The sequence below is a fragment of the Phaethon lepturus genome, unplaced genomic scaffold, assembly GCF_000687285.1.
Source record: "Phaethon lepturus isolate BGI_N335 unplaced genomic scaffold, ASM68728v1 scaffold43717, whole genome shotgun sequence".
In the NCBI taxonomy this organism is placed as follows: domain Eukaryota; kingdom Metazoa; phylum Chordata; class Aves; order Phaethontiformes; family Phaethontidae; genus Phaethon; species Phaethon lepturus.
The window spans coordinates 1,008-25,390 of NW_010554850.1; the positions used below are offsets into that span (position 1 = coordinate 1,008).

General features: G+C 48.3%; 1 protein-coding gene across 1 annotated transcript; it reads right to left on the bottom strand.

Annotated features, from left to right (window-relative positions):
• Nucleotides 1–211: 211 nt before the first annotated feature.
• On the bottom strand, nt 212–23,291 carry LOC104616299 (NCK-interacting protein with SH3 domain-like; the record flags this gene model as incomplete). Its single annotated transcript, XM_010291979.1, is given in 8 exon segments — nt 212–298; nt 1,481–1,651; nt 8,971–9,483; nt 9,486–9,607; nt 11,820–11,907; nt 16,261–16,462; nt 17,231–17,343; nt 23,253–23,291. Coding segments are annotated over 8 exon segments (1,335 nt in total), but the record flags the coding sequence as incomplete, so codon positions are not given.
• Nucleotides 23,292–24,383: the final 1,092 nt, after the last annotated feature.

Below are 24,383 nucleotides of genomic sequence, written 5' to 3' on the forward strand. Positions count from 1 at the left end.
TATAGCATCCTCTGCTCCTCCACACAGCTTGCACGCATACCATTGACATTAGCCAGCATGCAAAAGGGATGTGCTGCAACTCCATCTAGTTCACAGAACTGCCCTATCCAGCAGGAACCTCTTACATATATTCATCATAGCAAGCCCGCTCTTTTACACCTTCAGGGAAACCTCAAAAAGTAGAGAGATTTGCTGCATTCTGCCACCTTACCATCTGATAATATGCCACAAGGGACAGGACTGATTCAAACTCATTCTTCTTACACATCTTCTTGCAAACTTCTGGGTCTGCATCTGTCTGGAAGCAGGAATAAACAGGTCAGCCCACAAAGCGGCAAGATGCCTCCTGCAGGGACCTCGAGGGAGGCCAGCTGCTTTCAGATCTCAGTAGCCCCAGCCCAACCATCTCACATAGAAACGCAAGGCAGAGCACAAAGAGAGCTCAAGCACCGCTACCCTGCGGATTCTGCATCAAAGTGAATTTTTGAGAAACACTCTGCCATACTGCATGTCTTGGGCTGAAAATACCTAAAACACCCATGACCTGAGCAGCAGCTTGATGAGTGCATCATGCAGTGCACACAGCAGCTCCAGTACCATTCCCACCCTGACAAGTATTGTACACCTCCCACCCCTAAACTATGAGGAAATGGTTGCACGAAATCCCCCTCTTGTCGTGCAGGCCCACAGCAAGGTGACAGGCCATATGTGGAGTGACAAAGACACTGGCATTTAGTACACAAAAAAATATCTGTTCTGCTTATGTCAGAGCTGGAGAGAAATATGAAATGAGTGCCAGAGCAAACCCCACACCAGCACTCGTAACTCGTAACAGTGTCACCGTGCTGAGTGGCAGCTCCCATACCATCACACTCCCTGTACACGTATGGGATGGTATGTGCTAGTGACAGCATTGGGACAGTCTTTCCCATCGCTGCTCACTATGGGGAGGTACCTCTCCTGTATCCACAGATGTGCCAAGATATTTTACACTTGCTCACAAAAACAGCTTTGAAGCTGTCTTTCAAGGCAACCAGAGAGGTTTTTTTTTCACATTTAATGGGCCTCACCCCGCAGGTACTTCCCAGCCACAGAGGATGTTTTAAATGGAAGACATTTTATATGGGCCTAGGAATGCAACAACATTCACGGCAAACTTCTAGGTTAGCTGCAGGATGACAGTTTTTAGGTTTGGAGGTGAGGTTTTATATTCTCCTGTGATAGCTAAATACCACAGTTACCATGAACAACTGTTCTATAACTCTTTTCAGAACAGGTTTGTAAGGTGGAGGGGAAGGCAGTTCAAGAGCACTGCAGACCCCACACAGGAGGGCAGGGCTTCACATTGATGGTAAGGGGTGCACAAGAAACCTATGCCCTCCGAAACAGCAGATCCGATGGCAATGCAAGGGGCGAAGGAGGTCAGAAAAAAGGAACTTTACTGGTACTGTCTGCTCTGCCTATAAAGAAATTTACTCACCAGGATGCGAAGCAGCTCCTCCAAGTAGCAGCAGATGACATTCTCATCCTCATAGAGTGCCCAGCTGCGCTGCTGAGCATCGTCCTTGTGCCTGGCCAGATCTGCAAAGATCACCTCCAGCCGCTGCTCGTCATGGCAGATCTGTCCTGAGGGCAGCCCCGCACTTAGATTCTGCACGATAGCAAAACCACTGGTAAGTGGGGTCCTGACAGCTAGCTGTTGTTTGGGTGCCTGTTTCCTCTAATTTTTGTCGTGGGACTGGCACTTGACCTCATTCAGTCAAGAGCTGGCAGCAAAAAGACAGCAAGTTTAAGATACATGTTATTTCAGCTCTCATACTTTTGGGGCCTCTACCTGCCTCCTTTCCTTGCACAGCTAATGCAGTGAATGAATCAAAATAGGTGCCAGAACCAGTGCATGGTCCAAAAGTCTTTAAATTCAAGCTGCCACCACCCTGCTGGAGCATGAGCTGTCTTCTGAGGATGTTGAAGAACCCAAGAAACCTCAAAGCTACACCCCTTTTTTCTTACTGCTTTTAGTAACCTAAGGCTGATCCAGGCAAACCAACATTCCTGAAGCCGTGGGAATCTGTACCCGAGTCTCTCCTAGATCACGTAATTGTAACCTCTTAGCACACACGCACACCACAAACTTCCCCACTTCCCTTTGCAGCAAACCAGAGGGTGTTTGCAGAACACCACGGGCTGCCTGCCTGCCTGCCCTGGGCGGGAAACGCTGCGGTAAGGGGAATGCCCATTTCCCGGAAGAGAACAACTTAAGGCAAGAAGCCAGCTCAGATGACCACAGCCCTCTGCACATTTCAACACACTTAAAGGAAAACCTAAAATGCCTGGCCAGTGTACTATGCTCAGTGCCAGCTAAACCATCATTCGCCCTTCCCACGGGGCAGCCAAACATGCCACATCTTTCACAAAAGCAGTCCAGTGTGCCCAGAGCATGAGGCAACCCAACCTCAGTGAACCCACAATGAACTCTATTACCTCTCCACAAAACAAGTAAAACACTGGTTTCCTTCTGGGTACAGGCATCAGGCAGGTTTTCAGAAGTTCTTCAAAGGACACACTGTAGACTTGGAAAATCCTAAGAATGGGGAAAGCCAAACCCTGCATGGGCCAGGACCGCTGCCATGCGGCAGCTGAACTCAGCTTCAGGCTCACCCCCAGTAAAACAGATGTGTCCTGGGACACAAAACCACCACACTGCATAACTGCCTCCAGAAGGAGAAGTTCCCTTGACAGTCCCTTCCCTCCAGCCTGAAAGGAACAGATCTCCCTTTAATCCTTGACTCAGGAGCAAACACTTCCATGGTACTCTACATGCCATCTGCTCAATACCAGAGCTGTCATCTTCTGCAGCAAGGACAGGAACCAATTCATCTTGGGCTGCTTTGGTGCTGCTTTCTTCCACACAGCAGAGCTCAACCACCGTTCACAGCAGCTCTGAAGCTCATAGCTATGATGCAAATTAACTCAGCAAATCTTACTGTACATAGTCCTTTCTCAGATTGCTGTCATCTGCATCCCCACCACCTCATACATAACCCTTGCCATGAAGGCTTCACTCCTCAGTTGTCTTTCCTACACTTTTCCTCTCCTTCGAGAGAGGGGAGCAGTCAGGCAGCAGTTAACCTGCCCCAACAGATGCTGTGGCTTGATATTTAGGATAACCCTCTAGAACCTAAATATATCATATGAACTACCTGCTTCCAGGAAAGCGGGGCAAGAAGGGGGGACCAGCACATGGAAACGGACTGATTACAGGTGATGAGCCCAGGCACCACTAAGAGAGGTAAGGACTAATTTGCAAAAAAACTTAAGTTATATACACAAGGGTTTGGCAGCAGTGACAACAAGCAGCAGGAGATCAGGAAGGTGAAAGAGAATGGAGCTGAGAAATTCAAACAGGGAAACCCCCCCCACTGAGACCAAGCCCTTAATTTTTGGATGAAGCTGTCTTGCAGCATGCAGTGACAAGTCCCAATCATTCAGTGTGAAAAGGCCTTTACCACTACCAGCCAGGACACCCTGCTATTGCACAGTGTCTTTTGGAAACCTGGAGAAGTCCTGTCCTGTCCTGGCACAGCTCCTTCTAACAGGCTGGCTGTACCCTTCCTGCACACCTTCAACCATCCAGCCCTTTCTGGGAAAACCACTACAGGTTTAACAGTAACATCTCATCTGCTTTATTAGAGACAGAATTGTTAGTAATTTGCTTCAAGGTATTTGGGGTGTGAACTAATTAGGATTTCAATTCAGTGCTTCAATTATATAATAAAAAAGTGTTCTTGTCGCTGATCATTACATAATTTTTATCAGGCAGGTAATGAAGGAAGGAGCATGCTGGTTTAACAGAAGATTCTGTACACTTAAAATTTTGGGAAGCCGTGGATGGCCTAGCAGAAAACCAGGTAACCAGCTGTGAGAGAGGACGGCAGCTTTCAGGAGCTGAGCACAAATGCAAGAGAATCTCCCACTGAATGGTGATTTATCACAGAAGCAAATGTGTTAGTTAAGAGACTTGCTTGGTCTTGCCATCTCCTGCTCTTTTTTCAAAGGACCTGAAACACTGGTGTCACCTGCCCATCCTCGTGCATCCCAGCTGCTTGTGAGAGGGTTCTCCATTTATGTACCTGACTCACATCCTTCTCGCCGGAGCAATGCAGGGCTGGTCCTACCTCAGTCCACTGCTGGGACATCTTTTTAGATGAGCATTTTAATGAGTACTTGTTTTAATGATTGCTCTATTCAGCCTCTTATCACTAATCTTCTTTGATCCTTCCAGTCCTTCATCTGCAGCCCTTATGACTCCACCAAGCATCAAGGTCCTAATGGACTTGGATGAGGTCAATCCATTAACAAGCTCTTCAATCCGACCGGTGTAACTACACCACACATCACCTCAATGCACTCTCAGCATCATTCTCAGCCCTCCCACCACCAGGGTCAGGTCTCTGCTTATTAAACATCTTGGCAGCTACTTCAACCTGCAGCCTCGTCATATGGTTGTTTCCAGGAAGCTGCCGGAGAGCCCATAAGCAGAAGGTGGTTTTGGTATTTGTAACAATGCCATTTTGCATTATCTTGCTGTTTCAAATAGCTCCCTTCTCCCAGCCCAGCAGAACAAACTGTTCCAGGGATTTTGTTCCTCCTGAGCAGCCCAAAACCATTTTGGGAACCTCATCACACCGACACCGCTGGGGGTGGTCACGTCTGCCATGAAAACCCACATGCCATCCTGCCAAGCTCTTCCTCCCATGCCTCCCTTCCCACCACCATGTCAGCAAGCGTGGTGGATCACCACTGCCATGGCTACACACACCTACCAGCAGTTTCCCTCCAGATGAGCCCGAGATCTGCCTCGGGTAAACCACATAGCACTTTTAACACACATTTCAGCGGACTGCTCTGGGAATTCCCCCCTCGTCTGGGCAGCAAACTGTTCCCACTACAGCAACATTTATCAAAACCAGGCGGCAAACACTGCTCTCGACACATGCAGACTGACAGGCTCCTCGGAAGCCACTAAACCAGATGAAACACGGTGCAAGACAGACGCCTGACTTCAGCTCAGCCAAGTTCTCCAGGGCAGGCCTTTCACAGGCACTCTTTTGGCAGCAGCAGGTCTGCTCCCAGCTGGGCACCCCAGGGACGCGGCTCTGTGGCGGGGCAGGCCAGCTCTGCTGGAGGGAACGCCTCTGCGCACAGACGCGTGGGCTGTCACAGGGAGAGAGGAGCACTTGGCTTCCAACCACCACGTGAGCCTCGCCTCAGTCAGGTCTCTGCAGCCTTTGCTTTTCAGGTGTCCGGCCATCTGCAGCCCAATGCGCCTTTGCTTCACAGACATACTCAGCAGCAGCTCTCTCTGGATGAGTGTTGCCCATTGTCCTAGTTTCAGCTGAGACAGAGTTAATTTTCTTCCTAATAGCTGCTATAGTGCTGTGTTTTGGATTTAGTATGAGAATAGTGTCGATTAGCCCCTGGCTGGGGCTAAACCACAACACCCATCTACAGCTGAAGTGAGACGGCTGCGTGTGAAGACTCTGGCACAGACCTTCATAAAGGCTCCTCTAGCAGTGAGCAAAGGACTTGCCACACCAACTTCCTAAATTATTCCTCCATCTCCGACACATCCAAGAACCATTTGAGCCCACACAGCAGCCTGGGGTGACCTACAAAACCGAACTGAATTACACACCTTTTTCAGCAGTTTCCAAGCTTAAATTTAAGGCAACCAGAGATGGGTCCAAGTCACAAATGCAAGACAGCAATGCTAATTTAATAAAAACCAGATAAGCGATTTCTAACTGCTCCCTCTCCAGGTGTAGCTAGCTTGTGTATTAGGCAATTTTGCTTGCCTCACACTCAGTTTAATAAATCCTCAAGTGAACCTCCCTAGACGGGACATCTATGATGCTACCACCTCCTCTCAGATGGGAGATAATTCAGCAGAGCTGAAGGCAATCACGTATCACACCAACACATACTAATCCGGGTGATCCTCTAGATGCTTGAAAAATCAGGCAGCATCTATATTATCTTTAATTACGTCCAAATTTCAAACGAGTTCCTATGAAAGCTAGCTCTGGTTTAGATGGTCACTGCAGCAACGCCTCCAAAAAGAGGTTTAATTTCCCTTTGCGCATCTTGCCCAGTCACCATGCCACTCATCAGGAACTGGCTCAAGGACAAGAGAGGCCATTTCCAAGGCCAGGCCAAATCCTGACACAGGGAAGCCAACTCAGCACGTTTGCTGCCGCAGATCAGGCTTCCCCAAGTAGCATGGTACCTCTGAAAGCATCTTTCTTAAGGCATGAGCACCTCTGCACCCTCCTTGTCTATGCTGTTCACCCAGTGTAGCCTTATGTAACCTCCCTAAAAGCAGGAGCAATATGCTGTCCCAGCAGACGGGTCTTTTATTCTCTTGAAAACACGTGTCTGGGCAGACCACACACTAGAGGAGCAGCAAGGTAAATAAGAGGGAAAGGCCACCACAATTCAACCTTCAGAAGGCACTGGGGATAGAAGCGAGGTAATGGATTCTGGAATTGATTTTGTAAAGCAGTGATCTGACTTCAGATTAAGACTGGAATAGGAATAGAAAGGATATAACTAATTAAAGAACATGATACAAAAGGTTGAAGCAGGTATGAGATCTACTATGAGCAGACCAAAGCTTTAAATCAAAGCTGATGTCTTGCTCTGTTTTAGGGGGTGGAAGAAAAACTTTGAAAAATATGCAAAATAAGAACTGACCACATATTTGCATGGATTGGGGTGTAGAGGATTTTCAAACTAAAGAAAAAGCTCTTGACCTACAACTGATGACTCAGCAACAATTCTACACAAAAACCCCCGAGATCATGGAACTATTTGGTATAATGAACAACACAAAGTCAACGATAATCATTTGTACCATTAAACTACACTAGCGAACCTACAGCAGTACAGCCACCCCACAACTAAATGTGACTGCCCTTTTATCATTTAGAGTTGGTCTTCTACACCAGGTGAACAACCTCATCTGGGACCAGGCACTTAGTATCAGCAGAGCTACATCTTCTGCATGGGACATTCAGGAAAAACACACACTACAACCACGACATTTATACCTGAGCACTGTGCAAGCCCACTCAGGCACTCCTTCTGAAAGCAGTACCGCTCAAGATAGGTAAGATGAGATGGGACAGAACCTTCTTCTGTCTCCATACAGTACAAGGCATTTTTAAGTCCCACAGATGTCCTAGATGATAGATACCGTATCAGTTACAGGTAGATCCATAGTTGCCCCTGCACCAGCATCAGAATTTCTTCCCATTTTTTCAGGCTGGTCTGCAGCAATGGCCATGAAATTGAGGTTTTCAAATTCACTCTGCAGAAACTTGGCACTAAACGACCTCTGTGGAATTAAGCTTATTGTATCCCGAGAACAGGTATTACAAATAGAAGTAATATTCAAATCTTGTCCAAGGTCCAAATAACAGAAAACTGAACTTCTTGGCATGCAAGTCAGAGCCAGAACATTGCTTGAAACAGCTGAATTTTTTGCTGAATCTAGATCACACATTGACACGGTATTGTTACTGAAGTAGGAAGCAATTAACCGTTGGGTTATGGCCACAAACTGAGACTCGATGATTGCTTATAGGACCCTCTATTCAGCGCAGACAGTTAACCAGATTACAATTTGATCTAAAATTTGAATGCCATTAGTCTTCCATATTCAAATGCCTCTGAACAGTTCATTATAATGTTGCCATTAGCAATGGAGCTCCAGTCTTAGATGTTTATATGAAATGTACTCCTCAGGGCTGTATTTAGCAAGTGGGAGCTGAAATTTATTATCCCTTCAACTAAAGCAGAGGGCTGCCCAGGTGCACTTCACTATTTCAGTGACTGCTGCACGCAAGCATCCTTTTATTTCCTTTCTTGTGTGTCTGCAGCAGAGGAAAGAGTAATATATGATCATTTTGGCATATAGTTTATTTAGAACAAGCTCAAGATAATGCTTCTCCTCCAGTGGCTGAAAAACTACTCTTCTGTGGCTTCTTAAAAAAAGCAGAGCTGAAGCACGTGTTATAGAGTAATAGAGAGGTTTGTATCTACAGAAAACTAGTTTTCATTGCGTTGATGAAAGATGGTATAGAAGCCAGACATATAGACGCTTTCGGTGCTCCGTCATCAAAAGAGACAAGAATCCAAGCAGATTTGTAGTATGCAAAGGCATGCTGAATCTACACACAGGACGTGCAGAACCATAGAAGAAAACAAGTCTATACAATGCATTATTTTATAAAAGGTTTCCATAAAGAAGCACTTATTGCAAAGACTCCATTTTCCTCAGCTTCTATTTGTCGCATTCATAACACAAAATACCTCTTTAAAAAGTCACTGTTCATTTCTTGCTCCAGTTCTATGCTGCCACAATGGTTCCCCGTGAGCCTTCACAATCAGTGGTCAACAACTCATGTCAGAGCTTTCTCAGTGTGCCTTCAAGTCCTGCTGCATCCATTCCCACCGCTGCGCTGTGCCTGGGACCTGGAAGGCTGTGACCTCCCACCTGATGTGCTCATGTGGTTCAGTTCACTGCCATCCATCTCTCCACGCTCTCCCCAAACCGCAATCTCACCAGAGACACTCGCCCCTCCGCCACAGGCTACCAGTGCGTCTCAGCACCAAGGGCCCTCTCAGCTGGTTTCACCTCTCGCCCTCAGCTCCAAACTCAAGGTTATGCCACACATCTGCAGCTCATCTGGGGAATAAACTCATCTGTTTTCCAATTCCCTGCTACCAGTACTCAGACCTCGTTTAAACCCCTGGTTCCTTCAGCTAGACATCTACCCCACCTAGCACCTCTCCTTTCTTTCGGGATCTCACTGCACTTCTCATCCCAAACATTATAACACCATCTGCCCGATGTTAGGAGGTGGTCTGCAGCAGCCCCCCAGCCCAGTCCCACCCCACATGTGTTACCTTACTCTCCACCACGGAGATGAGAATCTGCTCCATGATGCTGCTGGTTGCTGGGATGGAGGTCTGGATGTGGCCGATGACCACGCCGATGGCCACGCGGGACAGCTCATAGCTGAGGTGGGTGTTCCTGCGCACCAGCTCAATCAGTTCGGCACCTATCGTCTTGGGCACGGACACTGCCAGACCACTGGGTTCTGCTGGCACTGGCTCCACCGCAGCCGCCACCTTATCCTCCAAGCAGAGGGAGTTGAAGGCATCCAGGCTTGTGGGGGGCAGCGGGGCAGCTTTCTTCACCTGAGAAGTCTTCTCCCCATCCACAGTGTGCGACCTCTGGGTCCCCCCTTCAGCTGGCGGTGCCGGGGCAGCCCTCTTGGTCTGGGGAGATTTGCTGGCCCCATCCTTTGGGGAAGTCCCATAGCGGGAGTGGGCCACAGAGCCGGCATCCAAATTACGCGTTATTGTGGTGTGGACGCTCCGGCTTGGGACGGGGGGTGGGGGGTTGGCAGGACTGGAGGGGGCAAGGTGGCTGTTGGGGGAGCGGTCTCTGACACAGAAGAAGTGGTGTACAAGGTATCCAGGGATGTTGTGCTTATAGAGGAGGCACTAGAAGCTGACCCAGGGATAATTTCAACAGCGTCTGAAAGGGAACAATTAAAAATACCTTAGCAACAGCATCAAAGGAAAAAAAGAAAAAAACCCAAATGCTACAGCGCAGTCCATTAAAAGACTCATTGTGCATGCGACCAAAGCAGTTTAACTCCTCTTCCTGCCTCACTTATCTCAAAGCAAAATTGTACCAGTTCTCTCTGGAGCATTCCCACACAATCACCCCTTTAGAAAGGGGAAAACTACTCTATTGAGATGAATACCCTTCAAAGGGCTTAGTGTTTTATGCACTGGAAGAGAGGGAGGGAGGGACAGGATTGAGGGACAGAAAAGTCTTTTCCCCCTGGTTTAAAGAGCGCCTTTTTCTGCGCTCAGGATCTAGGCTCTCACTTCTGAATGATGGTGCCCAAGAATTGCAAGACATCGAAGGCTTCACATGCCAGCCTGCACCTCCCTCTTGCACGAACCTCACTGACTGCACACCATGGTTAAGGAAATATTTGGCTGACAACACCTCTAATCTTTCCCTTTCAGCACTCTCCAACATTTTATCACGAGCCCTGCTAGCATATACTGCTTTCACAAGCCTCCACATCATCTGCTCTGCTGTATTTCTCCCTGTGCCTCTAGTTTTGACTAGCTCTAGCAGCAGTAGCTGTCCCACCTTCCAAGGGAAAAAATCCACTACAAGCAAAGAGATGTTAAGATTTTTCTTTCCTTTAACCTGTTCCAATACATATTTTTGGTAAACCTTATCCATTCATTTCTAGGGGCAGAAATGTATCCAAGTCCTTCCCTGATTATGAAAACAGTTACTTGGGCAAACACTGGGCTACCTTCATCTAGAGCTTCATGAGAGCAGCTGATGTTGATGCTGGAAGAGGAGCACACCTCACGGGGAGCCCAGCGCTCAGGGAAGGCAGTTTACCCCACACCAAAGGAAGGACCAGTAGGACAGACATGTGAAACACCTTTGCTGCACCTCTGCAGGCAACTCCAACCCTTCCTGCCCCATTGGTCCTGAGAGCCCTCCACTACTCCATCCATCACTCCATCCCAAGGCAAGCACAAGCTAGACAGAAAAACAGGGCCCTTCCACAGGGGAGCGTCCTTCTTTTTCCCTCCTCACAGAGGAGCATTCATGAATCATAGCTGCCACCACGCTTCATTAAATCAAGATAATGAGTTGAAGGAAACTGACCTTTGCGCATTCCCACTACCACAGTGAAAAATGGCTCAATACCATTAAGTACCATTACATAAGCTGTTGCTAGCCCCAAGTTTCAGTTAATTACCTGCAAGTCAACAGCTCTGCCCTGCTCCTCACAAGGGGGCATGAGTGGGCTTGAAATGGGCTGTGTCACTAATGGTGTGACCATCACAGCACAGGAGAGCACTTGGGCAAGTTGACAGCAACTCATCAGGATGACCACTGCCTCTGCCAGCCCAACCATGCTGAAGGTGGAGAAGCTCCTGCCTTGGCCCCATGGTCCTGCTCTGCCCTGAAGTGCTTGCAACCAGAAGCTCCCCTGCCTGTGGGCAGCATATACACGGCAGTGCCACTGGTATTATTTCTGCTCCTTACAGACACCAGACACCAATTTGATGGAATTGTCATCCAAGCACTGTACAAAGAAAGCGCCCAACAGACTGGGAGCCAAAAGCAGACTTGGGCCTGTGCTAAAAGCGCTACCAGTGAACTACTGCACTCTGCACTGCCAGGGAAAACTCCTTCTGCCTCGCTGGGAGATGGCCATGGGGTCTGTGAGTGTAAGGACCCACAGACCCACAAGGATCTTAAATCACCAAGGTCATGTGCTGGCCAGATTAGCCACATGAGCAGGCAGAAAGTTTGATCCTTGGAGAGCATCCCATTTCCCAGGGCCACTGGCACCAGAGGACCAGGAAGATGCCAAACCTGGCACCCATCCACAGATGCCAGGCTGCCCAGGCCCTCCCAGATCAGGTGGAGGAGCACTGGTCACCAGCTCATGATTGCTAGCATTAGAACCTGTAGGAATTTAGGATATATATATATTTATAGATAAAAGATACAAAAGGATATAAAATCTACAGGAATTTAGGAGATTATATATATTTATAAGGATACAAAACTTATAGGAATTTAGGATATATATAAAGATGCTCTTCTAAGCACAAAGCAGAAACATCTGAGCACCATGACTGTTGTATCACCCAGTGTCCATGTTGTGCCTGAGATCTGGAAAGCAGTTTGTCCTTACTTTTAACAGGAGCAGCAATCTGCACGTTCTTGCGTTTCTCTGGAGGTGGGGGGGTGATAGGAGCAGCACGCCGGGGCTGTGGTGGGATCTATAAGGAAAGATTTCAGAGCAATCAAAGGAGGTTGACAATAAAGACATTCTCCATTATGAAACCTTCTTTCTCATGTGCATGTGTAGATTTGTCCTTACATCTCTCTCATCATTCGTGGAAGTTTTCTCAGGAGGACAGATATTAATAGGCAGTTTCCTAGAAGAACAAAGCAGCACTCAAGCCTGCTTCATCCCCTCCCTGTGACAGGCAAAGCAGCCCTTGTTTAATTGCTGTGTTCAGCAGCACATAGCACACACATCGTGTAGACCTGTCAAGCATTTACTCCTCCTTTATTTCAAATGCAATCCCCCACACACACTGTGACTCCACATTACTCTCAATAGCTCCACAGAGGCTGCAAACAGAGCGCGTATTTAGACGCTCTTCTGGAGAGATCTATTACATCAGCTACAAATACCCTTGCAGAAAGACAAAGCCAAGGACTGGAGACATGTAAATGCCTTTTCCATGCTTTCAGAGCTATTTCTGCTCACGCAGGGAGAAAACAGGGCTAGACCCTCTGTGCAATCCTACATTACCTATAGCAAGACCCGTTGGGAAAAGTTTTTGCCAGGGAGTTACATTAACTCTTTGCATCTGGGGTTTCTCCTGCAAGTATCCTCTGCTAGGAATGCCAAGTCCCAGATCCAGATTCCTACACTCATCTTTTGCTGTCAGATACAAACACCATGATCACCGACATCACTTTCACCCAGAATTACTCCAGTGAGGTATAACCTCAGGGTTAACCTCTGATCAGTAGGACACCACAGAACACAGCGGCCAAGCTAGGTGGGAGCACATGGCATCAATATTCTAATCCTCACATCCCAGCAGCTCAGGGCCAGAAGACTCAGTTTGGAGTCTCTTAAGACTTCTGTGACTCAGAGCCTGCTGCCTGAAACATGCCTCCGTTTTTATGGGATATTGCAATTGTTGTCTGCAGGAAAACCACCCAGGGCAGCTCGGGAAGGAAAGGGAAGGAAGAGATGGCCTGAATGTCTCAGGTAGCCCAGTTTGAATCCTGCTGGAATCTACCTACCATAGTGACACTCAGACCATCACATGGTGGCAATTTCCCAAGTTTCTTTAGCCCTGGAAGAGAAGCTTTTCTGTGACCTGTCAGTGCTGAATAGCCCTATAAAGGCCACACAGGGCACAGAGCAATGCCAGGCCCTGCAGTGAAAAACTGAGACAGGCGCCTGAAAGGTCTCTATCTTAAATAGCTCAGAACAAGGAGAATGCAAAATTCTACTTTTTTTCTCCTCTCTGGATCCAGGAAGGGTAGAAACCTCCTCTAAAATGAGAGCAAAGATATTCCTGGAAATAAGACACCTTCAGGAGCCATCTCAAATGTTCAACCCTCGATGCCAAAAGCTGACAATACGGTGCTCACAGCCCATGTCTGGAGCCCACCAGACACGTGAAGCCACAGCAGTTTGCACAGCTTACAAAGACTTTTAAAAAGGGATCTGTTGGTCCCTTTCTCCCACCCAACACTTGATATATCCAACCTTTTACTATGTCACATAACAACTCACTTCTTTACAAGTGCCTTTAGTTGGCAGATTAGTATGAGATACTGGGGCAGATTCCCAGCCTGAGCTCTTCTGTTCGTGTCAATCCACCCCACATTGTCCGCTGGGTAAAACGCTATACGATACTTGCATACAGCTTCAAAAATTATCTGTGTCGGTCCAAAAAGAGACTGCACAGCTGAGAGAGGCCAAACAGATCAAGAGGGGTCTCTGCATCATGTGGCTGGAAGGCTGGTCCCAAATCTGGAAAGCTCAGCTGTGCTAAAAGCAGAACCCTCTCTGCACAGCAGCGCAGCTAACCGCATGAGTCGGAGCTGCTTGGCATGGCACAGCCACGATTACCAAAGCAGCGGGACTCAGCAGACAGGCAGGTTCAGAGCTTAGAGCAGCAGCGTGACATTATTTGGAGTCAGCTAGGGCTGGGTCATTCTGGAATATTTCCATGGCTTCATTAGCCCTTCCAAATTTACCATGCAATTTTAACACAGCTATTACAGACTAGTGCTTAAATTAATAGATGTACAGCTAATGTTAGCTCAGAGCTCTGCCAGCCTCACTTAGAAGTGAAGCATCAGATGAATTTCCCCATGCTGGTGCCCGCCTGAGTTGTGAGCTGCCACCTAGTCAGCAAGTTGCGAGGGGTAACCGATGGCCATCCCCTCCCTCCACCCCATGTCCCAGCCACTGCGTGAGGCCAAGACCAAGAGGAGGATGTACAACATCGAAGCACCAAGGGAACAGAAGGAAAGAGGAGAAAACATCCTCTGTCCAGCTGTTATGTGGAAGGTGACCATGCGGGAGTCCTTGCAGTTCAGATCTCACTTGTCCAGAGGGGAGAAAAGGAAGGACCTTATCAAGGGTCCAGAGAGAAGTACCTACACATGTGTTGAAAGCCTCCTTTTCCCCAGGCCTCTGCAAGGGGACTATGAACTTCCCCATATCCACAGATTTTACAGTATGCTTCCTCCCCTTTTGCATTTTGCAGGGACTGCTAGCAGAGGCTCTGCTTGAGACAAGAGCTGACTCAACCACAACACTCCCATCTCCTTCCCAGCCGGGCAGGCAGAGACCACCACCACTCCTTCAACTCTAACGCCTGGGAATTATGCTAGTATAGTAGGAACCTTTAAACAAGAAAAAACAAACCAAACAAACCAATAATCCCACGCCCACCATCTCCTCTAGGCAAACTCTGCCAAGCCAGACACGCTGGTCTGCAGCAAAGACTTCTGGAGACAAGCATCACAAACCCACTGAGCGTTCACAAATGCAGCGGGCTGACTAAAATACTCTGAGAGCCCAACCTCGTTGCTTGGCAGCTGGTATGTAACTGCCCCAGCTTCCCACCTCCCACTAACCATGGAGGAGCTGAAGAGAGGCTCAGTACGGGTATCATCATCAAGTACTTCATCCAGTTCAGCCCTGGGATGCAAACATTGAACGCACCCAAAAATCCCAAGCAGTGAAAAGCACATTCCAAGACCTCTGCTTCTCTCAAGTTAGTAACAAAGTTTAGATCTTGGTAGGTTTTGTCTTAGGCAGCTGCATAACCAGTGGAAGAAAGCAATGCTACTTCCTCCATTTTGTATTTTCAAAGCATACAGGAAATCCCTTGACTGAGTTGTTAAAACCTCAAGCCCTTTCAGCACAGGGCAAAGCTGGAAGCCCTTCAACTGTATCCTCAGTGCCACCCAGACAGAAACTGTTCTTTGTCAGCCAAGGAATCTGTCTTGCTCCTTTTTGGCAAGCAACCAAAGCACAGACCAGATAAAGATGGGGAATCGGCGCGGAGAATGGGCTGTAAGGTGCTCCATCCTCTCAGCCTGTAAGACACAGGCTTGAACAGAGCTGGTTTGGCTGCCCAGAAAAGACAACAAATACCAATCAGAAAAATGGAGTTTGTAAGGATTGCCATGTTCTGCATGAGCCAGAGCTACCTTTTATCTCTGCAGACTCACAGTTCTTCAAGTGTAAAACAAGCCTCATCTGCTAAGAGTGACACTGTATCAGTACCTTATAAACACTACCTCCAAACCCTTATCCCAGATAGATGAAGAAAAATACAGTGCACAGGTTCATCTGTAGAAGAAAAAAAAAAAATCTCTATGCTCATCCTTGCTTGGCGCCTTTAGCCGTAACATCCAGCCATACCTGCACAGCATAATCAGCCACATCATTCATCCCCAACAACTGCTGCATCCATCCTGGGCTACTTCTTTGAAGCCTCGCTGGTGCTGCACAGTAACCTTGGAACTGTGTGCCGCCAAGATAAAAAAAAAAATCTGCTCTAAATCATTATTTCCTGCAATTTACCTTTAATTCATCATGACAAGCAACATTCAGGCAAAGCAGGATCTTTGGGTTTTTTATGTTTTGAGTAGTAAAAATGGGCAGCCACAACAGATAAAATGCTTAAGGACCAAAGATCTTGCGCAGATTTAACAAGGCGGAAACAAAGCAGTGCTGGGTACTCGGAGGGAGCTTTGCTGTTCACTTCAAAACTGTTTTTCAAAGTATTCTCTGAGGAGCTTGCAACTCTTTTAGAAAGTTGTCAAGAGACAGTCACACAATATAGAGCAGATCTTGCATGTCACCATAAAAGCATGGACCCTCAAAGACCCCAAAAAGTATCACACATGTAAGTGGCAGAGGGACTGTTCCAGACTTCTTACACAGAGACAGTATCAATTTACCTTGCAGTAATCCCAAGCAAGCAGCACAAACACTTGATTTGTCACTTCAGCTGCAAAGGCAGGACGAGTGATGTCATACCACCAAAGAAGGAACCTAGAAAGTGTCCAGCCACTGTTACCTGATAGAGACCTTCATCCTCCTCCTCGAACTCCGTGTTTGGAAGACTGTGATGTCGCTCGTATCCTGTCCGGCACACCCCATTGGGTTGCCGTGCCACATCCAGATGGTGATCGCTGGAGGACTGCGTCATAACCATCCCCTGCGGGGTGGGAGAGTGACCTTTGCGGGACACGGTCTCCTTCCGGTGATGGATCAGTTTTCTGAAACAGAATGATGACATCAGGAACAGCAAAGCTAAAGGAAGGGACATCCTGCAACATTCAAATGATATTTTTAAATTATTTATTGCATCTGGGCTATATATATCAGAATGGGCTACATTACTCTGAACACCAACTCCAGTTTCATTAACAACTAAGGAAGCACTTCTGGGGGAGGAAGGAAGAGGCTTTACAAGAGCCCATGATTTATTCATCAGTTTGCTGGAGAAAAATGCCTCTTCCTCAGGGGAGAGTTACATACTGCATTGCAAGCTTCAGAAATTGCCTGCACTTTAAAATTGCTGTTCAATTGAGATTAAACCAGCGTGCCTCAGTGCAGAGTGTGAGGTGTCAGAGCAAAACAAAAATTCTCCTCACAAGCAATTACTTGAGAACGTATTAAGGACCTTGTGCCACACGCCAACAACCTCTACAATTCCTGGCTGGTAGAGAGGAGAAAATGCATCTGGAAAGGTTTTGGGTTTCTCCTCTCCAAGCCTACAATACAGCTGAGAGTCTCCTCTTCCTTACAAGCACAGGGGTAGGAGGACAAGGCCAAAGCACTGCTTCGCTGGATGCAGTTGACAGGAGGAGCACCATCTGCTACCAGCTCAAACACTGGGAAGCTCTCTAAGTGCATCAGCACTTTGCAGCACAGGGACTCAAATCAACAATGTCCAGCTTGACCCTCAAGAATAGAAAAGACACAAGCATCACACACTGACCACCCTCCATCTGCCAGCTCTCCTAGACACTTGTCGTACTTACTGGAGGACATCTCTCTGCTCCAGGTTGTACTTTCCCCCATTCTTCATGGCCGCATTGTGCACAGCCTCAATGGCACGGTCAATAGATTGAAGAACCACATCTTGCTCCAGCACCTGAGGAACACAACATGTTACTGCGCCGCTTCAGCTGTGGGTTCTTCTGCACCAAAGCTTACGGCAGGAGAGACCATAGTATGGGAAACCCTCAGAGGAGGCATTACAAGAGCCAAACGGCCAACAACAGCTCCCAGAGCCAGAACTCCATCTCACTTTTCCCTCCTTCCTCCAGAGGAAACACATTTGAAGCCGTTGCTTCAAACTGAGTCTGGCCATTTGAGGTTTACAGCTGGAAAAGAAAGTCGCTGTTACAAGCACCAAAGTCAAATGATCCCTATAGGAAGGCCAGGGACAGAGCTTCAGGACTGGGCAGCAGCCTTTAATACTTGGCCAGCTCAGGGAGCTTTTGAGATCCCACTGCAAAGCCCAGCTTATCCCAAGCTCAATTATTTCTGCTCTTGCTGCCCTGCTATGGAGCAAATACACAGCTGTGAATGCTTCAGACCTAGTTGAAACGTGGTGGCCTTCAGAGTCCATTTGCTCTAGGTTTGTATTTTTGCTTGCTTTTTTCTTAATGTTTCTTATACTCATTTTGCAACTTGAACTGCCTTTTCCAAATCTCCACCCAAGCTGTCATAGCAACATTTATTCCTCCTGCCAGCTAGTTTAGCACTCGTTACTGCAGCTGAAATAAACACCAGCCTTGAAGCAAAAAATACCAAAGACATCATTCCCCAGGCTTACACAGGAGGGCTGGGAGAGCCGTGGCAAAGGGGCACAGGAAGGTAAAGCAGGTTTCCAGACTTGGGATATTCTTCAAAGCTTTGCTTATCAGCAGTTGACATGCCTTCAGAAGAAAAGACCTTTACAGGAATAAGGCTGAGAACACAAAGGACACACTACTGACTCCTTGCCCTGGATCCAGCAGACCCGCAGGTCTCCCGTAAGCTGCCGCTGGTGCCTGCATCATCCGTTCGGTGCCACCACCACTGGCAGCCTCAGCCCGCGCACGCAGAGGAGGAGCAGGAGAGGAGGGAGTGCTTGGACTCCCAACGCTCACTGCAGCTGTTTGAACACCAAAACCCCCTTCATCTTGGCTTGCTTTGCCCCCTCCCTGCATCAGAGCAACCATTTATCCAGCCAAGGAGCGGCTGGAATCTCATCAAGGATGCACCTTAATTGGCCTTAGGGGGCTGCAGAGCAGCAGAAGGCAAGCCCTCCCCGCCGGGGCTGAAAGTGCCTGCCTCCATAGCACTGGCATGCAGTTTTCTGATAACAGGCTATGTATTATTTATATCCTGATTAATTACTAAACCAAATGTGAATTAACAGCAACTGCAGACTGTGGAAAAAAAAAAAAACAAAACAAAAAACAACCTCTAAACAAGGTGGAGATGAGAGGCCCCCTCTGCAATACTCAGCTTTGAAAAAGAAAAATTTAGGAGGTTTTTTTTGTTGTTTTCCCAAGAAAGAGAGGTAAGGAAGAAAGCAACTGAGGAGAACTTTAAAAATAAAACCAGGAATGTTAAAAATCTATCTACCAAATTTGTTGAAGTATCAGATCAAGGACAACACTCAGAAGCCAACTTTGGGATGAAGCCTCCAAGCAGACCCATTGGCCTAGGAAGCATTTCACCACCTCTAACCACAGATCTAAGTAAGAAAATGGAGCAAAGCTCATTTCAACATATTTAAAGGAACGTTGGAAGGAAAGGCAAGTTACTTCAGAGAATGCATCTCATTTTCTGAGAAGAGAAAGTTAGAGCAAGCTGCATGCTTTCTCTGGGAAAGGGGAGCAGTGCAGACGTCTCCAGCGCTGCTGTCCCCAGGGAACACCAGTGCTGCTCTGAGCGCCGGAGACCCCTGCACAGCCTGCCCGCCCTCGTACTGCTCCTACCCCCAAATCAACACAGCTCCTGCTACAGCCTCCAAATACCCACCCTGGCACGCTCCTCGTCCCCCACTTGTAGACCCTCCACATTCACACACCCCACCAAAGCCATCCCCTCCACAAGATGCACCCCTTCGCGCTGCCGTCTCTCACCCTCCCCAGCCCGCCAGGCTTTCACCCGCGTGGGTTTCCACCATTCTGTCCGATCTCCCAGGGAAGATCGCAGCGCAGAGCGCTGAATCCTACTGAACAGCTCAGCGTCTCTGCCCTCTTCCAGAGAGCCTGCCCACATCGTCCACAGCCCACAGGAATCCACAGGCTGGAGCTGCTACCCGCTGTGCGATGGCATTCGTTATGGAGAGGGCACTTCTCTTCTGATAAAACACAGCTTTTTCACAGTAATGCAGCAGCGCTGTGACAACCGGCTTCCAGCTGCTGTGCTCCTTCTTTTGTTTCTGCTCCCCAATCCTCTATTAACATGACCCTGTCAAATGGGCTGGAATAAGAAAGTAGCATTAACTTGACACTTGCACTTTATGACGTTGCTGATGCTGCTCGTAAATCATCTCCTTCTCCCCAGCTCAGCTGAGCTGGTCAGGGGGCAGGGTCTTCAGTACAGGGACTGCCTGGCATTTGGGGTTTGTAGGACACCCAGCGTTGGGGATCCCCTGCACTATATACATAAACTTAAAAAGCAGAAGTCTGTATCCTGGTTAAATCATGTGATTAGAAAGAATCCACACGCTCCTTGGGTTAACCAAAATGGCATTGCTTTGTTTGAAGAGAATGGACCAAAAAGCACATTGCAGTTAAAAGGAGCATGGGTTGTGTGGTGACAAAAGTCAGGTTTGCCAATGTCTCACGTACAATCTCCTTCTCCCTAAGACTCAAGGGGTTACCTGCTCACAGCAATTCAGGGTAACGCACATGCCTTGCCATTCTCCCACGCAGTTTAGGGAGACCAGCCACTCCACAGCGCTGGCAGAGGATTCCTGCCTGCATCCAGCACCGGCTCCTGAGGACGCTCGCAGCTGGGACGTGTGCAGGCAGAAATCCTGAGCAGTACGGCCAGGCAGCACAAGCCCCCACCGTCTCACACGCTTGCAGGCAATCCTGGCAAGGCATGACTCTACAGCCTGCAAAAGAGAGGTCACAAACTGGCAGCGAGGTAAGGGAGCAGAGCCTTTGAGCTCAGGCAGCAGAGATCTGTGCTCAGAAGTCTGCTCTTGCCCCCGCAGGGCCCTGCGCTAAGATCCAGTCCCTGACCCTCTCACGCTCCAGGATACAAAGATGAAACCCTGCTCATCGCGGGCTAAGCTAAGGCTTGCACGGAAGCGGGGGAGAGCACGAAAAGGGCATCGCTGTACAGTGTGCTGTCAGAAGAGACGTACTAAGTAAAGCCCAGGAATTCAGCTGGATTTACTGAAGCTGTGCTGGTGACTGCATGGGTGGGGGCTGGCAGAGCCCCGAGCAGCCGCTGCAGCACACTGGCTGTTAACTATATCTTTCACCAGTTACCAGCTCACCAGTGGCACAGCCGTGCCAGCGGCTCCCGAAATACAGAGAAGGCAGCAGGGATAGGGCAATGACGGTGGTGGAAGGTGCCAGGCATGCGTGCCTGCCCTTAGGGGTTGAGGGCAGGGGTCTCCTCAGTCGGTGTGGGGTGGCACAGCACCAGGCTGCGGCCAAGAGGCACCAACAGGACACCACCTTCTGCCCAACGTGCCATGAAAATGGAGGATTATTTTGGCGAGGTATTGATCCACATTCACATGGCACTTCACCCCAGAAAGGAGTGGCCGCCACCCCCTCTATCAGCTGTTTCTCACTTAATCAAATAAAATGCTGTAGCAGAGAAACCCTGGGCTCTATAAACAGCCTGTCACGACCAGCCTGGCTACACCACGAGGCAGGGGAAGAGCAGAGCAGTGACCCCTGACGATCACGGGCTAGACTGGCTGATGGTGTGCCGTATCAAAGAACTGGGGGCACTGTCGGCACCCCGCAGGCGAGCTGCCCTGCAGGAACAAGTTACAGCTCAATTAGAGCCACGAATACCAGCCAGGAAACAGAATTTCTTCCTTTATAGCTCAGCGTAGGAGAATCACAGAAGCATCAATAAATCATTACTTCCTCTCTCCTTGCTAATAACATGAGCAAACAAAGAGGTTCCCCAGAGCCTGCTGCCAATTTCCCCCTGCCTTCATCCGCAGGAGCGGGCTCCCCACCTGATGAGGGGCAGAGCCAGACCTCAGCGCTGCCCTGGGCGGCTCTGCACAGCCCTCCCCTCCTGAGGCAGGCGAGGAAGGATGCTTTTCCCAGGGTCAAGGCCAGGCTTTCAAGAAGCATCCTTCCAGGATGTCTTATGGGTACTTACACGCAGCCAACATGGGGCACAAGCAGCGTGGGCTGCATTCACCCCTGCAGCCCACGCTGCTCTCACCTTCGCTGCCTCAAAAGCAGTCTCCCCAAAGACAGCACACGCACACAGGACGCGCCACATGCCTCTGCTTCCCCCACATAAAGGCTGATGAGAGACCTGAGCATTTCAGAAAACGCTATTGGTGTCCCGGCTGCGCAGGCAGCACGACCGCCTCTCCTGCTCTCCCAGGGCTATCAAAAACGTTGCCCCCCTTCCCTCTCCATTTTGAGTCCTTCCACACGTACTGCTGGCATTGTTTAAATGCACTCACACAGAAGAACTTGCTCAACAGTCTAGAATAATTACACCTTTCAGAAAAGCATTTTCTAGACAAACCGGCCGACAGCTGCACCAGCGCAGACAGGCTGAGCCATCCTGCGTGTGCAAGACTCCCACTTTCATAAAAAGTGGCCCATTAACGTATGGCAGGCTTTTCTTTGCCTCCACAGGGGGCTGATCCAAGAAAACATGGCATTTTTTTCCTCCTGCCTCCCCAGTTTTTAGTGATCAAAGACGTTTGCTCTTCTGCATGTGCAGGAATCAGTGTCCTCATTCCTGCAGCTGCTTTTCCAGCCACAGGGGTGCCCAGGCAGGACTGCTCATTTTCACTCTCATGTCATTGCTCCGGGTCTCACAATGCAACAACAAAAGACAGACAAAGTTTTGTCTCCAGTCTCACACAGCTGCACTGACACGGACCACTGCTGAAATTAGGATATTTATCCTGCTGCTGTACACAGACACAGGCTGGTCCTTTGTTACTCAAATAGGAGACGAACACCACCTCTTAGGTCACATGCCATTCATCCCCAGTCACTGCCAGACTGTCTGCACGCTGTATTCCTTCCAGATTTAAATGATCACGACAACAACTTACAAAAATCAACAAGCCTTTGTCTGCAGCAGAGTTATGCACCAGATATGAGTTCCCCCTTCTGAACCACACAGCTCAAACAAACTCGTTGAGTTTTGTTTTTTCCATTGCTGTGGGAGATTCAGCTCCTTTCTCTTCCCCTTTTTGCAGCCCCAATCAGAAATTTCTAGTCCTTAGGCTGTTGGCTAAGAGATACACATTAACTTATACTTGTCGGCATGAAGATATTGTGCCTTGCGGCACTTAAGAATGCACGACAAAAACGCAAGTGAAACAATGGGCAACTGTCTTGGTTACTGAGCAAATAAGATGAGAAAAGCTTCGAACAAACCTGCAGCATCTCTGACTCGCTAGCGAGTGAACAAAGACATGGCTGAGCTCTTCTGACAAAGAGGCAGCCTAGAAACGGATCTGGAATTCCTCCTTATATGCTATGGTGGGTTTCTAACAGATGGGTGTTTTTCCACTGTGTGCTGACAGCAGCCGCTCGAGCAGACAGCCTGCACAAATGAGAAATGAAGAGAAAGGATAGCCGGGGAAAGGGCTTAAGTTGTGCAAATCATGCTAAAGCAAAAGACAGAGTTCCTGGCAGAAGAGATATACTAACCAGGGACAGTACAGGCACGAGTGGCATTTGGAATAAACAAAACCCTGAAGGCAGCAGAGGGATGCACAACCACCAAACTTCAACCAATTTCTCTCCCAGGAGCAGGCAGCTTCGGAGTCAGAGAGAAGGGGCAGAGACACGCTGAGGAACAACAAAACGCATGCAAACCCACCACTGCGCACTTGTACTTCCCAAGGTGGAAATGCTTCATCCTGGGTCTCTCCAGCCACGCTCAGACCCTGTTTACTGGCCGCGATGATCAGAATCAGCCACCGATTCCTTCCCCTCACAATTCTGCGCCCTCCAGTAACCAGAACACATCTCTTAAGCCAAAACATGCTAAGAGGATAAAAGCAGAAACAGAAGTTTTTAAAATAAAGCAGTCAACACATACTTACATATCTTGCCATTCCCTGCTGCCTTAATTCTTACTGCTCTCAGTGCTTCAGGGGGCTCCTCTGGCTCAGCCTGTCCCAGGCGAACAGCTGCCAGACCACAGAGCTACCCCTCTCTTTAGGGTTTACCTGTTTAGCATCCTTTTGGCACGCAATTGTCAAGCCAAGTCAGTATCAGACATGATCAACACTGCATCTGTGAAGGGGAAATATATGTTTCTACTTACATATATGTATATACAAATTATACACACACACATAAGTATTACAGCTACCATCTACACTGAAAAACCGCAGATAGCCTCTACTTTGACAAAAGCTCAGGATTGTGAGCCAGGCTATCTAAAGGTGGAAGGAAAGATGCTGCAGTGAAGCACTAGTGGTTATTCTTGCACTTTTGACATATTACTATTAAAAGTTGCCAGAAAAGCCCATCAGAAAAGGTTGCGCCAGTCTTCCTTAAGTCTTCACTTTGGCAGCTGAAAAAAAACATTATGTGAGATGCCTCTCACTGCTCAGTGAGATTCAGTACAGCTCCTAGATCACTTGCATGCAATTAGCACAGGTGCATAAGAAATACCCTGTATTAAGTGTGATCAAAAATGCAATTAAGTTCTAACTTCCCAAAGTGCTGGGCAGACTCCAAGGTGCTAGTCTCAGCCTATCTTTGTTTTGATCCAGTCAGCAAAAACACAGATGCGGGCTGAAGACCCAGCCACAGAAACCGTTTGCAGTTAACCAGGTTTGCCATGCATTGCCAAGACAAGGGGCAAGGACAGAGCCCAGAGGAAGAAACAAGCCTGGGAAACCATGCAAGTTCTAGCTCCTATTCTGGCATTCAAGGAGGAAGGTTCAGTTTTCCCCCAAAATCTATTTCCACAGCAGAGATTGTAGCAAAACGCTGGAAA